Here is a 13858-nt window from a genome sequence, read left to right on the forward strand (position 1 = left end):
AGTGTCCGAGTAATGACCCTAATTCAAGTGTAATCTCACAGTTCCCGTGGCAGTGCTCGCCAGCGCACTGCACGATCGTACGGTGCTACAACGCCAATAGCAAATGCCGCCTGCTGATAACCAGCGGCGCAATCGGCCAGTATATACAAATGTCCATATATTGTAATGACTCATTTCACTATCTATTCTTGTCACCCTTTGTGTTTGACTCGGACGCAACCACAGTACCGTTCGCTGGAATCAGCAACTTGGTGCGACATATGATAAGAAAAGCGTCGCCCTTCTGCTTGTTGTTGAGGGACGTACTCGCAAAGTCGGGAGCAAAAGTTTAGAGACCGCAGCATCAGCAAAAAGATTAAATGTCTTCTAGCAGAACCGGTCTAACCTGGAATTATCTCAATGCTTTGCACTGGCTGAACAGGCGCACTGTAGACTGTACCCAATGGCGCACTGACGGGGAGGGGGTTTCGGGTGTGGGCGCTTTACGAATATGGGCGCTTTATAACGAGCTGCGGGTGGATCGCAAGGGCTGTCGACCCCGGATCCGACGGCCAGCGAGCTAGGCCTATATACCGTCTCCCAGCGATCGCAAGCTCGCCTGGCTTGATCGTTCGCTTTCGTCCGCGCCGATAAAATGAAATGTATCGCAATTTAAGCGCGACATAACTGTGTGCACGTTGTGCTGACCGACGTAGGAGGTTTATTACGAGCTACAAGCGGTCGTGTCGCAAGCGACACCGGTCTCGGATTCGACGCGGCCCAGCGAGCTAGGCCTGGCAGCTCCTAGCCATCGGCGGCTGTCGACGGAGCCCACACTGCGGACGCGGCTTTGCGGAAACACGTCTACGCTGCTCGCACAGACGCGTTTTTATTGTGATCGTTTGTGCGAAACTAGAGAACTGTGCAAATACGTCTGTCTTCACTTTGCGAAGTTCCGCAGTATTCCGAGCGTCCATGCAGGGCCGCCGGTTGTGGGCGGAGCTACGCATCGCACGTCGTTCGTACCATGTGTCCCGAATCGTCGTATGCGGCAAGTCGGACTCCGACGCGTCGTACGACGGATCGCAAGCAAAATCGCACCGTGTGTCTCGTGCTTCACTCGCTGTCAAGTAGCGTGGCGGCGACTTTCGCGCCGCGCTTCCTCTCTTTCGCGCCCCACCAGTCCCACGTGTACCTTCAGTGCTCTGTTCACATTGTCATTACAATTCAGGAGGTGGCTCGAGGTCTAATTTTCTTGCTTAACAAAGACATTCTATCGCTGTCTTGTATGTATTCATTCACTCTTAAATTACTTTGAGTAAAACGCTGATGAAATAAAATCGTCATCATCCTTGATGTCATTATATTATTATAATTATTAGGCATTTTATTTGCTGTTGGATTCCACTGGCTAAAGCAAGGAAATTGTATATTATGCAAAGTGCGTGCTCCCCCCCCCCCCCCCCCCCACTTGCAGAGATCCTGGGTGCGCTACTGACTGTACCACTTGATTACAGCCTGCATGCATATATGCTAATAAAATAAGAAAAGAAATAGTGGCTTCAGAGCCTCCATTATTTTTACTCGCGGCTGTGCATTAGCAAAATGTTCGCTAGTTTTTCTTTGGTATGTGTTCATTTTGAAACGAACTAGTAGACGAAGTCACTTGCAGTTGCTCATCATCTGTTATGGTTAATAAATATATATACAAAATAACAAAAAGAAAACAAGCGAACTGACTCGACAGATAAATAAATAAATTTTCATACATAGGTCTCCGAAAACGACTTTCAAAAATACTGATGAGTCAAAATTGTACTTCCCGCATTGCATTGCAAGGGGGGGGGGGGGGGGAGAGAGAGAAAGGGAAAAAAGACAAGGAGGTTAGCCAGTGTAAATACCGGCTTGCTACCCTGCATTGGGACTGACTGATTTACAGTCATCAGAAATAGCACCAGGAAATCCAATCACAATCCTTCCCTTCCCGTCGGGCATATCGCAAAGAGCGCCTGCCGGCCGGTCGGCCGTTGCATCGGCACGCGAAATCCCGCGCGCGACCGTCTGGCCCCCTGAGTCGTGTCCGGGCAGGTCCCGCAGGCAAGACAGGGCAACGCAGCCCTAGCCGCCGCCGGCGGCGGCGGGCGCCTCGTCAGCGGGCGCGGCGCCGCCGCCGACTCTCGAATGTTCTCGGTCGAGACTCGCCGAACGGGCCGAGTAGTTACTAGTTAGTGGCCGCGATGAATGCGTCGCTGCTGCAGCGTCCTGCGAGTTCCATCCTGCGCCCTTCACGTCCAGGCTTGTCGAGACCGAAGGCTTGCGACGACAAAAGACCCCACGCGCGACGTCGAAGTGGACACGACGGCACCACACCTGACATCGTTGAGTCACGAGGACGGCCGGAGCATGCGACCCTGAGACCGAGACAGACGGCGTCGATGGCTAGGTAAGGTTTGCCTGCCTGTTACTATATTGCTGAAAGCTGGGCGATTTGGTTACTGTAATTGTGAAAAACACGAAATGTACTACAGGACCTCCCTGTGCTGCTTGTGTCGTGATACGAGTGTGCGCTCTAGCCGGATCAGTTAGCTGAAGTTGGTTTACACTTTAGCCGACGTTCGTGGATATCTATAAGCGTTAATGACCCTAACGTGTTCGGTGTGCGGGATACGAATTTACGCTTGAATTGAATTTGTGAGCGTGCTAGTTTGTTACACATGCCTAATTTTGTGCGCAAATAAAAAGAAATAAAAAAGGAATCCTCTAAAGCATACATATACAGGGTGTTTCCTTTTAGCTGCACCGAATTTTTTTAAATTGCAGATAGCACTGTGGCAGATAGCACAATTATAATCCTTGATCTAAACTACTCGATGAGGTGGCCATTACTTCCACGAGAAATCAAAACGCCTAATTTAATAAATAACATAATTACGCTAATTAACTTTTTTATTAATTATTTTACGGCACGCCTTTCAATCTACGAATTATAGCCGTTGAGTTCGCAAGGCGTATCCACTTGGAACGAATTCTCTGGACTGAGCAAGCTTCGAGATATTAATTTTCAAAATGTCCGACGAAATGCATGGGCGTTCCAGTTAACTTTGTGCTTCAATGCATAAAGCAGCGTTTTCCTCAACAAGTTAACTGGAACGCCCGCACATTTCGTCGGACACTTTGAAAATTATATCTCGAAACTGGTTCAGTCCTGAGAATTCGTTCCAAGTGGTATGCCTTGCGAACTCAGCGGCTGTAATTCATAGATTGCATGAAAGGTGTGCCGTAAAATGATTAATTTAAATAGTTAGTTAGCACAACTATGTTAATTATTCAATTAGGCGTTTTGATTTCTCCTGGAAGTAATTGCCGCCTGATCGAATAGTTTAGATCAAGGATTATAATTATGCTATCTGCCACAGGCAACTTAAAAAATTTGGTGCAGCTCAAATGAAACGCCTGGTAGACACAGGAAACAGAGAGTTGGGAAACAGAGCTGAAGGGAGTTTGAGCGTACATCGAAAGTTCAGAACGGGCAAGAAAGCACGGATAGCGACTTGGCGTATACGATCATAACGGCTGTTTCAGATGACGTTTACATTTGCAAATAGAGTGTACTACTTGAACAGTACCCACCGGCGAGCCACCGCTGTATCGCCGGACGTCACTTGCACTGATAAACAAGATTCGCTTACAGAAAGATAGTGAAGCTCAAAACAGCACGCAAGGTGCACGCGCACGCGAACTGAACGATGAACTTGCGTCATGTGAAATTTGTGTGGCTGTCCGGCGACCTCGTTTCGTAACAGTCGGCCGTTTATCGACCAGGTTGTTCAACAGGGAAGTACTCATAGACTTCGGTTTTTATAAAACATTTTAGTTCTTGGGTTTGTCGAATCATATCGGCTGTTTCAGATGACGTTTACATTTGCGAATAAAGGAGTAGACTTCTTGAACAGTATAGCCACCGGCGAGCCACCGCAGCAAACAAAATAAACAAAATCTAGTCCCCCCAAATTTATTCATCAGATATCCAGGATGCGTGAAGCTTTTCGCCATTGGTGCCTAGCACCTGGTATAGCCGTTGTAAAGCCTCAATCTGACTCATTCAATGACTCAATCAATCAACCAATCAATCAGTGGGGGCTAAGTTGGTACTTGGCTCTCTGTTTGCACTGAAGGTTTCCGCTTTCAGTCCGCAAATTCAGCATATTTGTCGAATGTTTTCCGACCCGCCGTGGCAGCTCAGTGGCCATGGCTCGAGGGCGCGGGTTCGAGATCCTGGCCACAGCGACCGCATGTCGATGGGGACGAAATGCAAAAAACGCTTGTGCACCTAAGATTTTTCCCCTACTATACGGCGTGCCTCATAATCAGATCGTGGTTTTGTCTCGTAGGACCCCAGAGTTTAATTTTATTTTATTGGTTTCTGCGTGTTTCTGATACTAGTCTTACAGAATTAGCCGATGTTTAGTATAAATACCGCACCATCTCAGCAAGGACTATGCGAAAAAACAACAACGTGAAATTCCATATAGAACGTCGACGTATATGCCTCACTTAATGCGTCAATGAGCTTGAATTACTGGATACTTTTCATGCCTGTGTCTCACGCATGATCTGTTAATGGTACTTCTTGGCCAATCATATTCGATGTAAGTGAGCATGGAAATGTGCGCAGGCGTCATTTGTTTTACGCATATAGGAAGGTTAATATACGTACCGAATTAAAGCGCAAGTGCGTGTCTCCACTGAACTTGATGTATCTATTCGTGTAAAAGGCTCGGTAATACATCAGCGAACGGTGCGCGTTCGTTGCTGACGCAGAGTGGCGAAAAAAAAAAAGGAAGCAATAACATATATAAGAAAAACCAAATATCTTTCCATCACTTTTTTTTCTATATTTAGTTGTTGTTGCTGAGTGGAAGAAACGATATATATATATATATATATATATATATATATATATATATATATATATATATAATGTTCTTCGGAGTGCTTCGTCGAAACTTTAAAAATATGCAACCCGTAGCGGGACAGAATCAAGGTAATGTTGGTCGTTCCGTGAAGATACTCAGACTATTTGTTGTATACCGCCTTAGTTACACAATTAGTCTTAATTAATTATTCACCTTATCAAATATTATAATTAGATGAAAATGTCATTGGGAAAATTGCAGATCAACATGAAGAGCTTCCCATCCAGATTTGTAATGCTCAATACGTGGTACATAAATGTGTTTTTCCAAGCATGAGAGAAGCCTGCGAATACACACAAAGTGCCGCGAGCGGCACTTTGCGTGCAACTTTGCGGCAATTTGTGTGTAACTATCGTATATTCGCAGGCTTCTTTCATGCTTGGAAAAAGATTTGTATGTAGCACCTATTGAGCAACAGAAAGCTGGATCGGGAGTTCTTCATGTTGCTCTACAACTTCTTCATTGACACTTTTCTTCTAATTATAATATTTGAGAAGTTTATTAATTAATTAAAACCAATTATGTAATTAGGTGGAATGCAAAAAGAAATCTGAGTATCTCCAAGCGACGACAAACAACATTATACAAGGCAGCTAAAGCTGACAAAAAAGAAAAAGAGGAATGTAGGTTTGGTACAATCTGTGCAAGCTGAAACGTGTGGCCCCGGTGTTTATCACTGGGTCAATCCGACGGTTCATTAAAGTCTTTCTCAATTATTGATTACGTCTTTGTGTTTCTTAATGAGGTTACACACACGTTCGGCTGCGACGGAGAGAACGACGTCACTGACGGTATATGCCCGCAGTCCACCGTTGTCGCATTGCCGCTTGCGAGTCTTCGAAATTAAATTGCTTCAAAGTTAAATCTGTCCTTCACGTAAGACAATAAATGGCTCATACCCCCTTAAGCAATGGCTCATAACACCGTAAACGCGGCCTCCCCATTACGATAGATAGATAAACTTTATTAGAAAAATAATCGACGACAGAAGTGAAATTCTGCGCTGGTATGATGAGCTGCAACGGAGCCATGGAGGTGTGGAAGGAGACACGACGCTCGAGCCCTTGCTGATGATAATATTTTCGGCGTACAGGCGACAGACGTACGAATCGGCTAGCGACATACAGGTTCGCTGTAAAAAAAAAAAAAAATGTAATGACGAGTTCCTTTGCAGACGATGATGCGACGAGCAAGCGTCGGTATACTCATGGCGGAAACGTGGCTCAGGAGACGAATAAATGTGTCATTAACATTTCTTTGGAGGCAACGCACTGCGACGGGAGCTGAATTCTTGCCGTGTCTCCGCGTCACGCACAATCTGTGGGCGGCACTCTTTGACCTTTGATCCAGCTGAGCGTCGCATGGAAACGTGCGCAAAGTTCATTTGCTTACGGCGAGACGGGCGATTCTGTGCGCGCGCTGACGCACCGCGGGTTGACGCAAAGCGCCGCATAAGCGTATTCCTACTTCGTTACTCTCCTCTCGTTTTCATTTTGACAAATTAGCTTTTTTTTTTTTTTTTTTTTTTTTGTCGCGAAGGAAAATATTAAGACGTTGTTGGATGGCACTCGGATTTTTGCACTAGATTTTACTCTCAGGAAAGCTAGAACTTCGAGACGAGCAGCGGAACAGGTGATTATATCCCATGTCTTGCACTATACTTCCTGGGATGTCAATTTTAAATAATTTAACATCTGAAAACGTCGCATGAAATTTCCATGTTCACGCGCTTCTTGCGGTCGCGGCTGCAAATGCAGCGAGGGTGACAAACTTGATAGCCGCCGGAGGAGCGCCTAACATTAGTAAATTTTTAAGATCTGTCCAGGGTGTCATTAGGGCATCACTATCCTTATGTCACACGGTTACTCCATGAAATGCTTCGTCAGTGACTAGAACATATATGAAGCTAATGAGTTTTACAAACAAATATGACTCGCAAGCAAGCATAACAGACGCCGCTCACAGACGCGTCCTCATAAGTATGTCCTGAGGGCGTCTTTGTCAGAACGCAGTTGTGTTGCTACAGAATATGTTTACCTCCACATTACGAAAGCGTAAAGAAAGGAAGAAATAAAGAGAGAGAGAGAGAGAGAGACGAAGAGGGAAAGGCAAGTGCCACTGGTGATCTCTGAATGAACACCATGCCTCGCCTGATACAAACTGCAATGCTTCTAGTATTGGTTATAGTGGTGGTCAGTATGCGGCACACATTACACACAGGTACGTACGTATCATTGCGTAACTGCAGATACGAATGAGCGCAAATGTAATCCGCGCCGACGACGTATATATGGCGAAGGCCCGATTGTAAACGCATCGCTTTGTGTCAGCGCTTACGTGATGTCATTTCAGTAATCGCCTAAAGGAACGTTTTGCCTAACGAAGTTTATTACGTTAATAAACAAAACGTACATTGACCTATAAGACAGAGGAAGTTCATTTACCACATAAGTATACACTGCCTAAGTGGTGGGGATTGCAGGCTAAAAGCTGCATAACGGCAGCTTGACATGCCCCACCTCTCCGTGAAACCGGGCTGCAACATAGCAATGTAGTTACTTAACATGCTTATGGCAAGAAAGATAAATGCGTACAGCAAGAGCAGTAATTTAACAACTTGACGCACACACTCTCTCTCTCACACACACACACACAAAGGGAAAAAAATAGTATTCACAAAAAACTTTGCAGTAATGTGTTTTTAGCTACATGACGTAGGTTCTTGGTCAGTTAGTTTGCATTTGCAGAGTGTTGGAGGGAAGGAAGTGTAGAGTGTTTGTAAAACAGCATTTACCAGACAAACGAGAAAAGGCTGCGCCCGCTTCGGTGTCTCTGATGATGATGGAAAATCAGTTCTGCGGAAGCCTACAAGGTGGCGGAACGTGCATGAAAGGGGGAAAATTGTCATCCACCCGAATTGCAGGAAGCTACAAAGGAAACCCATACGGGTTTCTCAGAAGGGAAGCCTCTCAGTTTGAAGAAAATTTCGTCCATGGTCCTGGTGTGGGATTAGAGCCCAGGACTAACGCCTTTCCTGGGTGGTCGCTCTGCCATCTCAGCTAACCAGGAGGCTACAGCAGCAGGTCGCAGAGCGAGGGCGAATTAATCGACCACTCGAGGCACCGTGACCCTGAATATGGAAAATCAGACCCGCGAAAGCCCGCAAGTTGGAGGAAAGCCATGTGCTCAAACGAAGCGCCGTGCGGGCGCCCTTCTGGACAGTTCTCTAAGTGCCTTCAAAACAGGGGAAGTTGCTAACTGCCATATGACTGGTTCTAGGTATACATTGCAAACACAGAACGCTTTAAGCGCGTGCCGTATATTTACAAAATACAATGCACTGTCAGAAGCTGCAGCAATGGAGTCCGCCGAGCTAGGTTTTTTTGGCGTGGAATGAATGGAACCAATGGAATGAATTCGGATATGGTACTGAGTGAAGGAAAAGGTTAAAGGCAGATGGTCGTCGTCATAGTCATGGGCATGACTAAGGCTTTCGCCTTAAGGTCTCTTAGGCGTAGCTAAAGGGACTCATGACATGCGTGTCATGAGTCCCTTGAAACAGCCGCCTACGTCTAGGTGCTCTCATGGTCGTTTCGTTAAGTTAGTAGGCAGCTGTAGGCTCCCTGCACACTGCTTCGCATAACATCGATTCCCACAGGGCGTGGGATCTGCCAGCTTTTTAACAGCGAAGCTGTTTAAGCCAGTCGTAATTTGTGGTGCGTGCCAAGAAACTGCCACGCCGTAGCCATGATAACCCAGAAAAGGAGGAGGAGGATGAGACCGCGTGCGCATCTCGCCAACTCCTTGCCTTCCCGACCCCCGCCTCTCTGCTCTCCGCGGCGCGCAGAGCCATGAGAAAAAAAAAAAAAAAAAAAGGGCGGAAGCTTGCACCAGGCCGCGCAAAGCTCAAGACACAGCGAAGCTGGCCAAATGATATCGAGCGGCTAGCCTCCAACGCGTTCGGCGTCGGCAAGCAGCAGGGTTCTTGGCACTGTGCCAACCTTGGTTAGCCTGCCTGCGTTTGTGACATGCCAGGAACGCTGTCTCTCGTAGGCGCCGACACGTCCAGCGCTAGTCACGCGCAATGTCACCAACGCGTTCGGCGTCGGCGAACGCGTTGTTCTTGGCGTTATACATTCGAAAATAAAGTTTTGAAAGAATAACTTGTCGGTCTAAGCTGATTCAGCGCTTATCTCTAGTGCCTTTTTAAGGTCAGGAACAAATTCCGTATTACCGAGGAGGAAAGAAAGAAGTAGGAGACTGCCCAACTCGATTGAAGCCGTACGAGTCGGCCCAACACGCGATCGTCACGTGAGAGAGTGCAGTAGGTTTTAGTGCTCCCCCTGTGCAGGCAGAGCTACGTACATCAGAACAGTCGAACAAATATGCGCATGGAATACATACTACCGGGAACCAAATATTATTGGTCGATATTCCAATGACACGTGCGACGCCGTTTCATCCAATCAGCGTCGCACAAATAAGGGCGCACCGGTGCGGTTTGTCGAATATGCCGTAAGTCTCGGAGGTCAAATGTTGGGCCGACACTGCGGGAGAAAGAGCGACGGGATAGGCTTCACGGAGAGCTCGCTTGCAAATGCTAGCCGCGTGACGTAGTGTTCCCTCCTAGTTCATTTCTTTCCTCCATGGTGGTACCCGCCACGGTGACCGCCAATGCATGGCTATGGCGTTGAGCAGCTGAGCTCGAGGATCGCGGTTTCTATCCCAGCCGAGGCGGCCGCATTTCGATGAGAGCTAAATGAAAAAAAAGAAAAAAAAAACTGGTGTACTTAGATTTAGGTGCTCGTGACGGAAGTCCAACTGGTCAAAATTAAATCCTTACGGCGCGCCTCATAATCATATCGCGATCTTGACACCCAAAACCCCATTTTATTGCGATAGTAATTATATGGACACTCAAAGCGGATTTCTGCCGTCGCCGTCGCCGTGAGGTTCCGTATGACGTAAACGGCGATGAAATCGTCGCCGCGCGCCGTATGCTGTATGTGCGAGTGAAAGCGCGCGAGCGACGCGCACTTTCACGGGGAGCGAACGCACGGCGGAGAGCAAACGCGCGTTCTGCGCCGTGCCATAGAGAAAGAAAAAAAAGTTACTTTTTTTTTTCTTTCTCTATGGCCGTGCTCCCTGAAGGGCTGCAGAATTAAGCGTCTTTCCTCCTTTACAATCACCATATATATATATATATATATATATATATATATATATATATATATATATATATATATATAGAGAGAGAGAGAGAGAGAGAGAGCAAACGCGACTGCTTCCGTCGCGCGAAAGGCCGTGGGGGGACGGGAGGCAACGTTTAGCTGCGGCACCAAATGCGTAATTATATAAAAACGTTGCGAGGCGAGAAGGTGGTAAAGAATTCCGACGCTGCTCGACGAGGGTCCCGTTCTGATCTCGTCGAAAACCTCCGAGCCGCCCCCAGAGGCACCGGCAACAGTCACCAACGCCGCGCGCGTTCGGTGGAACGCGGGCAAAACGTCGACGGCGTCGACAACAGCTCTGCACGTTGCTGGTGCTGCTGCATGTCCAAGTTTATACAGCTGATAAAACTACTATCCTTACTCCGTATAGCTCTCTACTAATTTGCTATCGCAATTGATGCTTCGCCTTTCAGTGTTTCTTTTCGCTGCTGCTTTTAAACAATACGGTGTGCGCTTCTGCGGCTCTGATGGCTGAAACTAACGCAATAAAGCCCTTAGAGTTCGCGCGAACGTTCGTGCTGGTCTCCCAGAGAACGCCTCCGCTGTATAACATCGTAGGCGCGCCCTGAGCGATGAAACCAACAGTTGCGCCGGGCGCTGCGTATTATACAGTGGCGTGTACGGCGGCGCCAGGTCGTTTGGTCGCACTTTGACCTCCGACGCAAACCGGTCCGGAAAGCCGAGGCATGGCGTCGACGAAAGCCGCTTCCTCTTGAACGACGAACGGCGCATTGTTCCTCCGTCGGCCTCGCTGGGCCGGATCGGAAGAGCGCGAGACGATGCTCCGGCGCCTCATTTCTTTCTTTCTTTCTTTCTTTCTTTCTTTCTTTCTTTCTTTCTTTCTTTCTTTCTTTCTTTCTTTCTTTCGTTTGTTCTTCAGTTCCCTACTTCGCATGGAAGTGCGCAAAACAAGACTCGTTTCACCGATGTCGGTTGACCGCTCGTAGGGGCTCTGTGGCACCAGTCAACAACAACACACCCAAAGGTGGTGGAGTATGTGGCTCCTAACCACTATGGGGGGGATTGGGCAAAAAATGGGCTGATTATTCTAATTTATAATTAAAAATAAACTTCCGAATACCTATGGACTTCGCGCTGTGGAACGTAAAATTATCTGTCAAAGTAAGATCACTAAAATCAGATCGAATGAATAATAATTAATTTAAAAGTACTCAAAAAAAAGAAAAGATAAAATTTAGCAGAGTATTCGGTTGGATTCCATAAGAAATGTTTGGACAGCGGAGCGAACGTCCCTGTGGCTGTATCGTGAAGTGGAAGCCTCAAAGGAAAGAACAACAGGTTCTGTTAAGGTTCTGTTAAATTGGCGTGTATTGTGAACGCCCGTAGGGAAATATCGGAAATTAACTCTTTTTGTAGGCTATAATTTGTGGTCGTCGTTGCTGTCATCGTCGTCGCTGCATCATCATCATAATCATCAAAACATGGCTCCGAGAAAGAATCTCTTCCAGACACTATTTGTGTGCTTGTGACTTGTGCTTGTGTCCAGTGCGCGTAGAGATTTCCTTTCTCGATTCTTTCTTTTTTCTTCACTATTGCATGAGTAGTGTAATAGGGATTTCGGGATAGCCACGCCTAAAGAGGCCTGCATTCACATTTTTGTACATCTAAAACAAAATTTTAAAAATAATAATTATAATTTCTTCTTGTTCATCTTCTTCTACCTCTTATTCATCTGACACGACGTTCTGGCTGAAGTAGCACTGACAGAAGCCGGCGACTCGTTGCAATCGATAAGTAATTAAGCGTAGAAAGGCGTTACGCTTTGTTTGTCCCCGTATCGTACTGGCTTAATAAGCGAAGCAACAGACGCCGTGATCGTGACGCAACTAGGTACAAAATGAGTTGTAGCCCCAAAGCTTAGCCTCTGTAAAGGATTAACACCATTGTTATACACTCCAATGAATATGGAAAAGAAAAATTATGCAGATCCCATGCTCTGTTGGAATCAATGTTATGCAAAAAAAAAATACAATTAACTGGTAATCCAGCATCGTTCTGGGTTCTGCAAAGCGTTACCAGACGAGCAAGCATGTTTGTTCAAGTCGAGCAATTGACTCGAGCAAGTGACACGAGCGTGTGTCTGATGAAAGCAGCAAGATATATGACGACAGTATGGCGGCGACCGCGATGACATGATTTATTCTACTCAGGCGAAGAGGCCTTATGGTAATCACATAGTTAGTTTTCTTGTGTTCGCGTTTCACTCCCGCGTGATAGGCATACGTATACATGTCTGGCCGGGGAAATGCGTCGTCGAACATAGGTTATGTGGGGTTTATACTTCAACTGCTGCTAACCGCAAAGAACCTTCGCCGCAGAAATAATAATAAAAAAAAAGCAATGCTGTACACTGAACCGCTGTACCTACTTGAATGAAATTCGTTGCACTTAATAGGGAAAGCTGAATCCTACCGACCATAGGAAGAAGGATTTTTTATTAATACCTCAATTTCTGTTACAAACATTGCTGAATATTGGCAACTTTAAGGCAAAAATACCGAAGCACAAAGTTTATAAATCCATAACTCAGCACCAAAAACAGATATCGAAGTTCTGTAAACTGCGTTGCTGGATAATCTGAAGCAGACATATGAGTTGACAGCCCTACGTGAACTCGTTTAGAAGGTTACGAGCGTTTTGCGAAAATCCTACTCGAATATCAGTGGTACATTTCGGAATAGAGAATAACACATCTGTTAGTTCTATAGTGGTTCACCTGTACTTAGGTTTTTATTTTAGCTTCGAGATTTTCAAGAATTAAGCAAATGTGCGACCTAAGTTATAAGTCGGCTGCACACAGTCTGTAGTTTTAATTTTAAATTCAATAGATCTCATCAAATACGGTGCAATGGCCGCCGAGCGAAACGATTTCCGCGTCCCCGTGTATATAGATTGGAGCTACTGAGGAGTGGAGCTTCCACATATACGAATGGTTATTAACTAGTGACGAATTGAACTTCGTAATATGACATTGTACTACTCTGTTCTAAAGGTATAGTTAATTGCTCCATATTGTCCGACGATCACTAGATAGAACCTTCTTTGGTAGTCGCTATAGCACCAGTGTCACAGGGAGAGCAAATAAAGCTCGCAAGTTCGCGAAAGTCGTATTTCTCATTAATTATTTCTTTCCTGGGCCGCGATTTTGTAGCGATGCCTTCCGCTCGATTATACGTATGCCACTCTTATCATCCACCGTTCAGGGCCGGCTGATCGCTTTGATAACGCGGGCGGGACGTCGCTCTGACCACTGACAAAGCGCGAAAAGTGCGAAAAGAAACATTATCGGAGAAGGCATCGCTACAAAATCGCGGCCCTATAACGCTCATTGTCGCATGCAAACTAGTTTATTTTCTTATCGATACTTTTTTTTTATTGTACATGGCTCTGGACATGGCGGTCTTCACTAGTGGAAAAATTATGCTGCCACAGTGTGTATAAACAAGTTCACAGCCTATCGCTGAAGTCTTACCTACTTTTTGTATATTCTTTCTTCATTCCCTAAAGACCGAAGGGCCCAAAAGAAATCTGTATGTGAATGTAAACTTCCTCGTTTGTTTCGCAGCGAATATAGCTGTCAAAATGTTACTTGTTGCGCCAGAGATGTCAGTCCGTCGTCGCCTCATATCGATGCAGACTTCGGTAACGACC

At 46.1% G+C, this 13858-nt stretch overlaps 1 protein-coding gene across 1 annotated transcript in view; it reads left to right on the forward strand.

The window, feature by feature from the left end:
- The first annotated feature begins 2399 nt into the window (after positions 1 to 2399).
- Positions 2400 to 13858, forward strand: part of LOC119449509 (cyclin-I) — a 35050-nt gene continuing 23591 nt past the window's right edge. The window contains exon 1 of the mRNA XM_049665269.1: positions 2400 to 2422. Coding sequence (XP_049521226.1) covers positions 2415 to 2422 — 8 coding nt within the window. The 5' untranslated portion in view covers positions 2400 to 2414. The remainder of the gene's footprint in view (positions 2423 to 13858) is intronic.

The sequence above is a fragment of the Dermacentor silvarum genome, chromosome 4, assembly GCF_013339745.2.
Source record: "Dermacentor silvarum isolate Dsil-2018 chromosome 4, BIME_Dsil_1.4, whole genome shotgun sequence".
Classification (NCBI taxonomy): Eukaryota; Metazoa; Arthropoda; class Arachnida; order Ixodida; family Ixodidae; genus Dermacentor; species Dermacentor silvarum.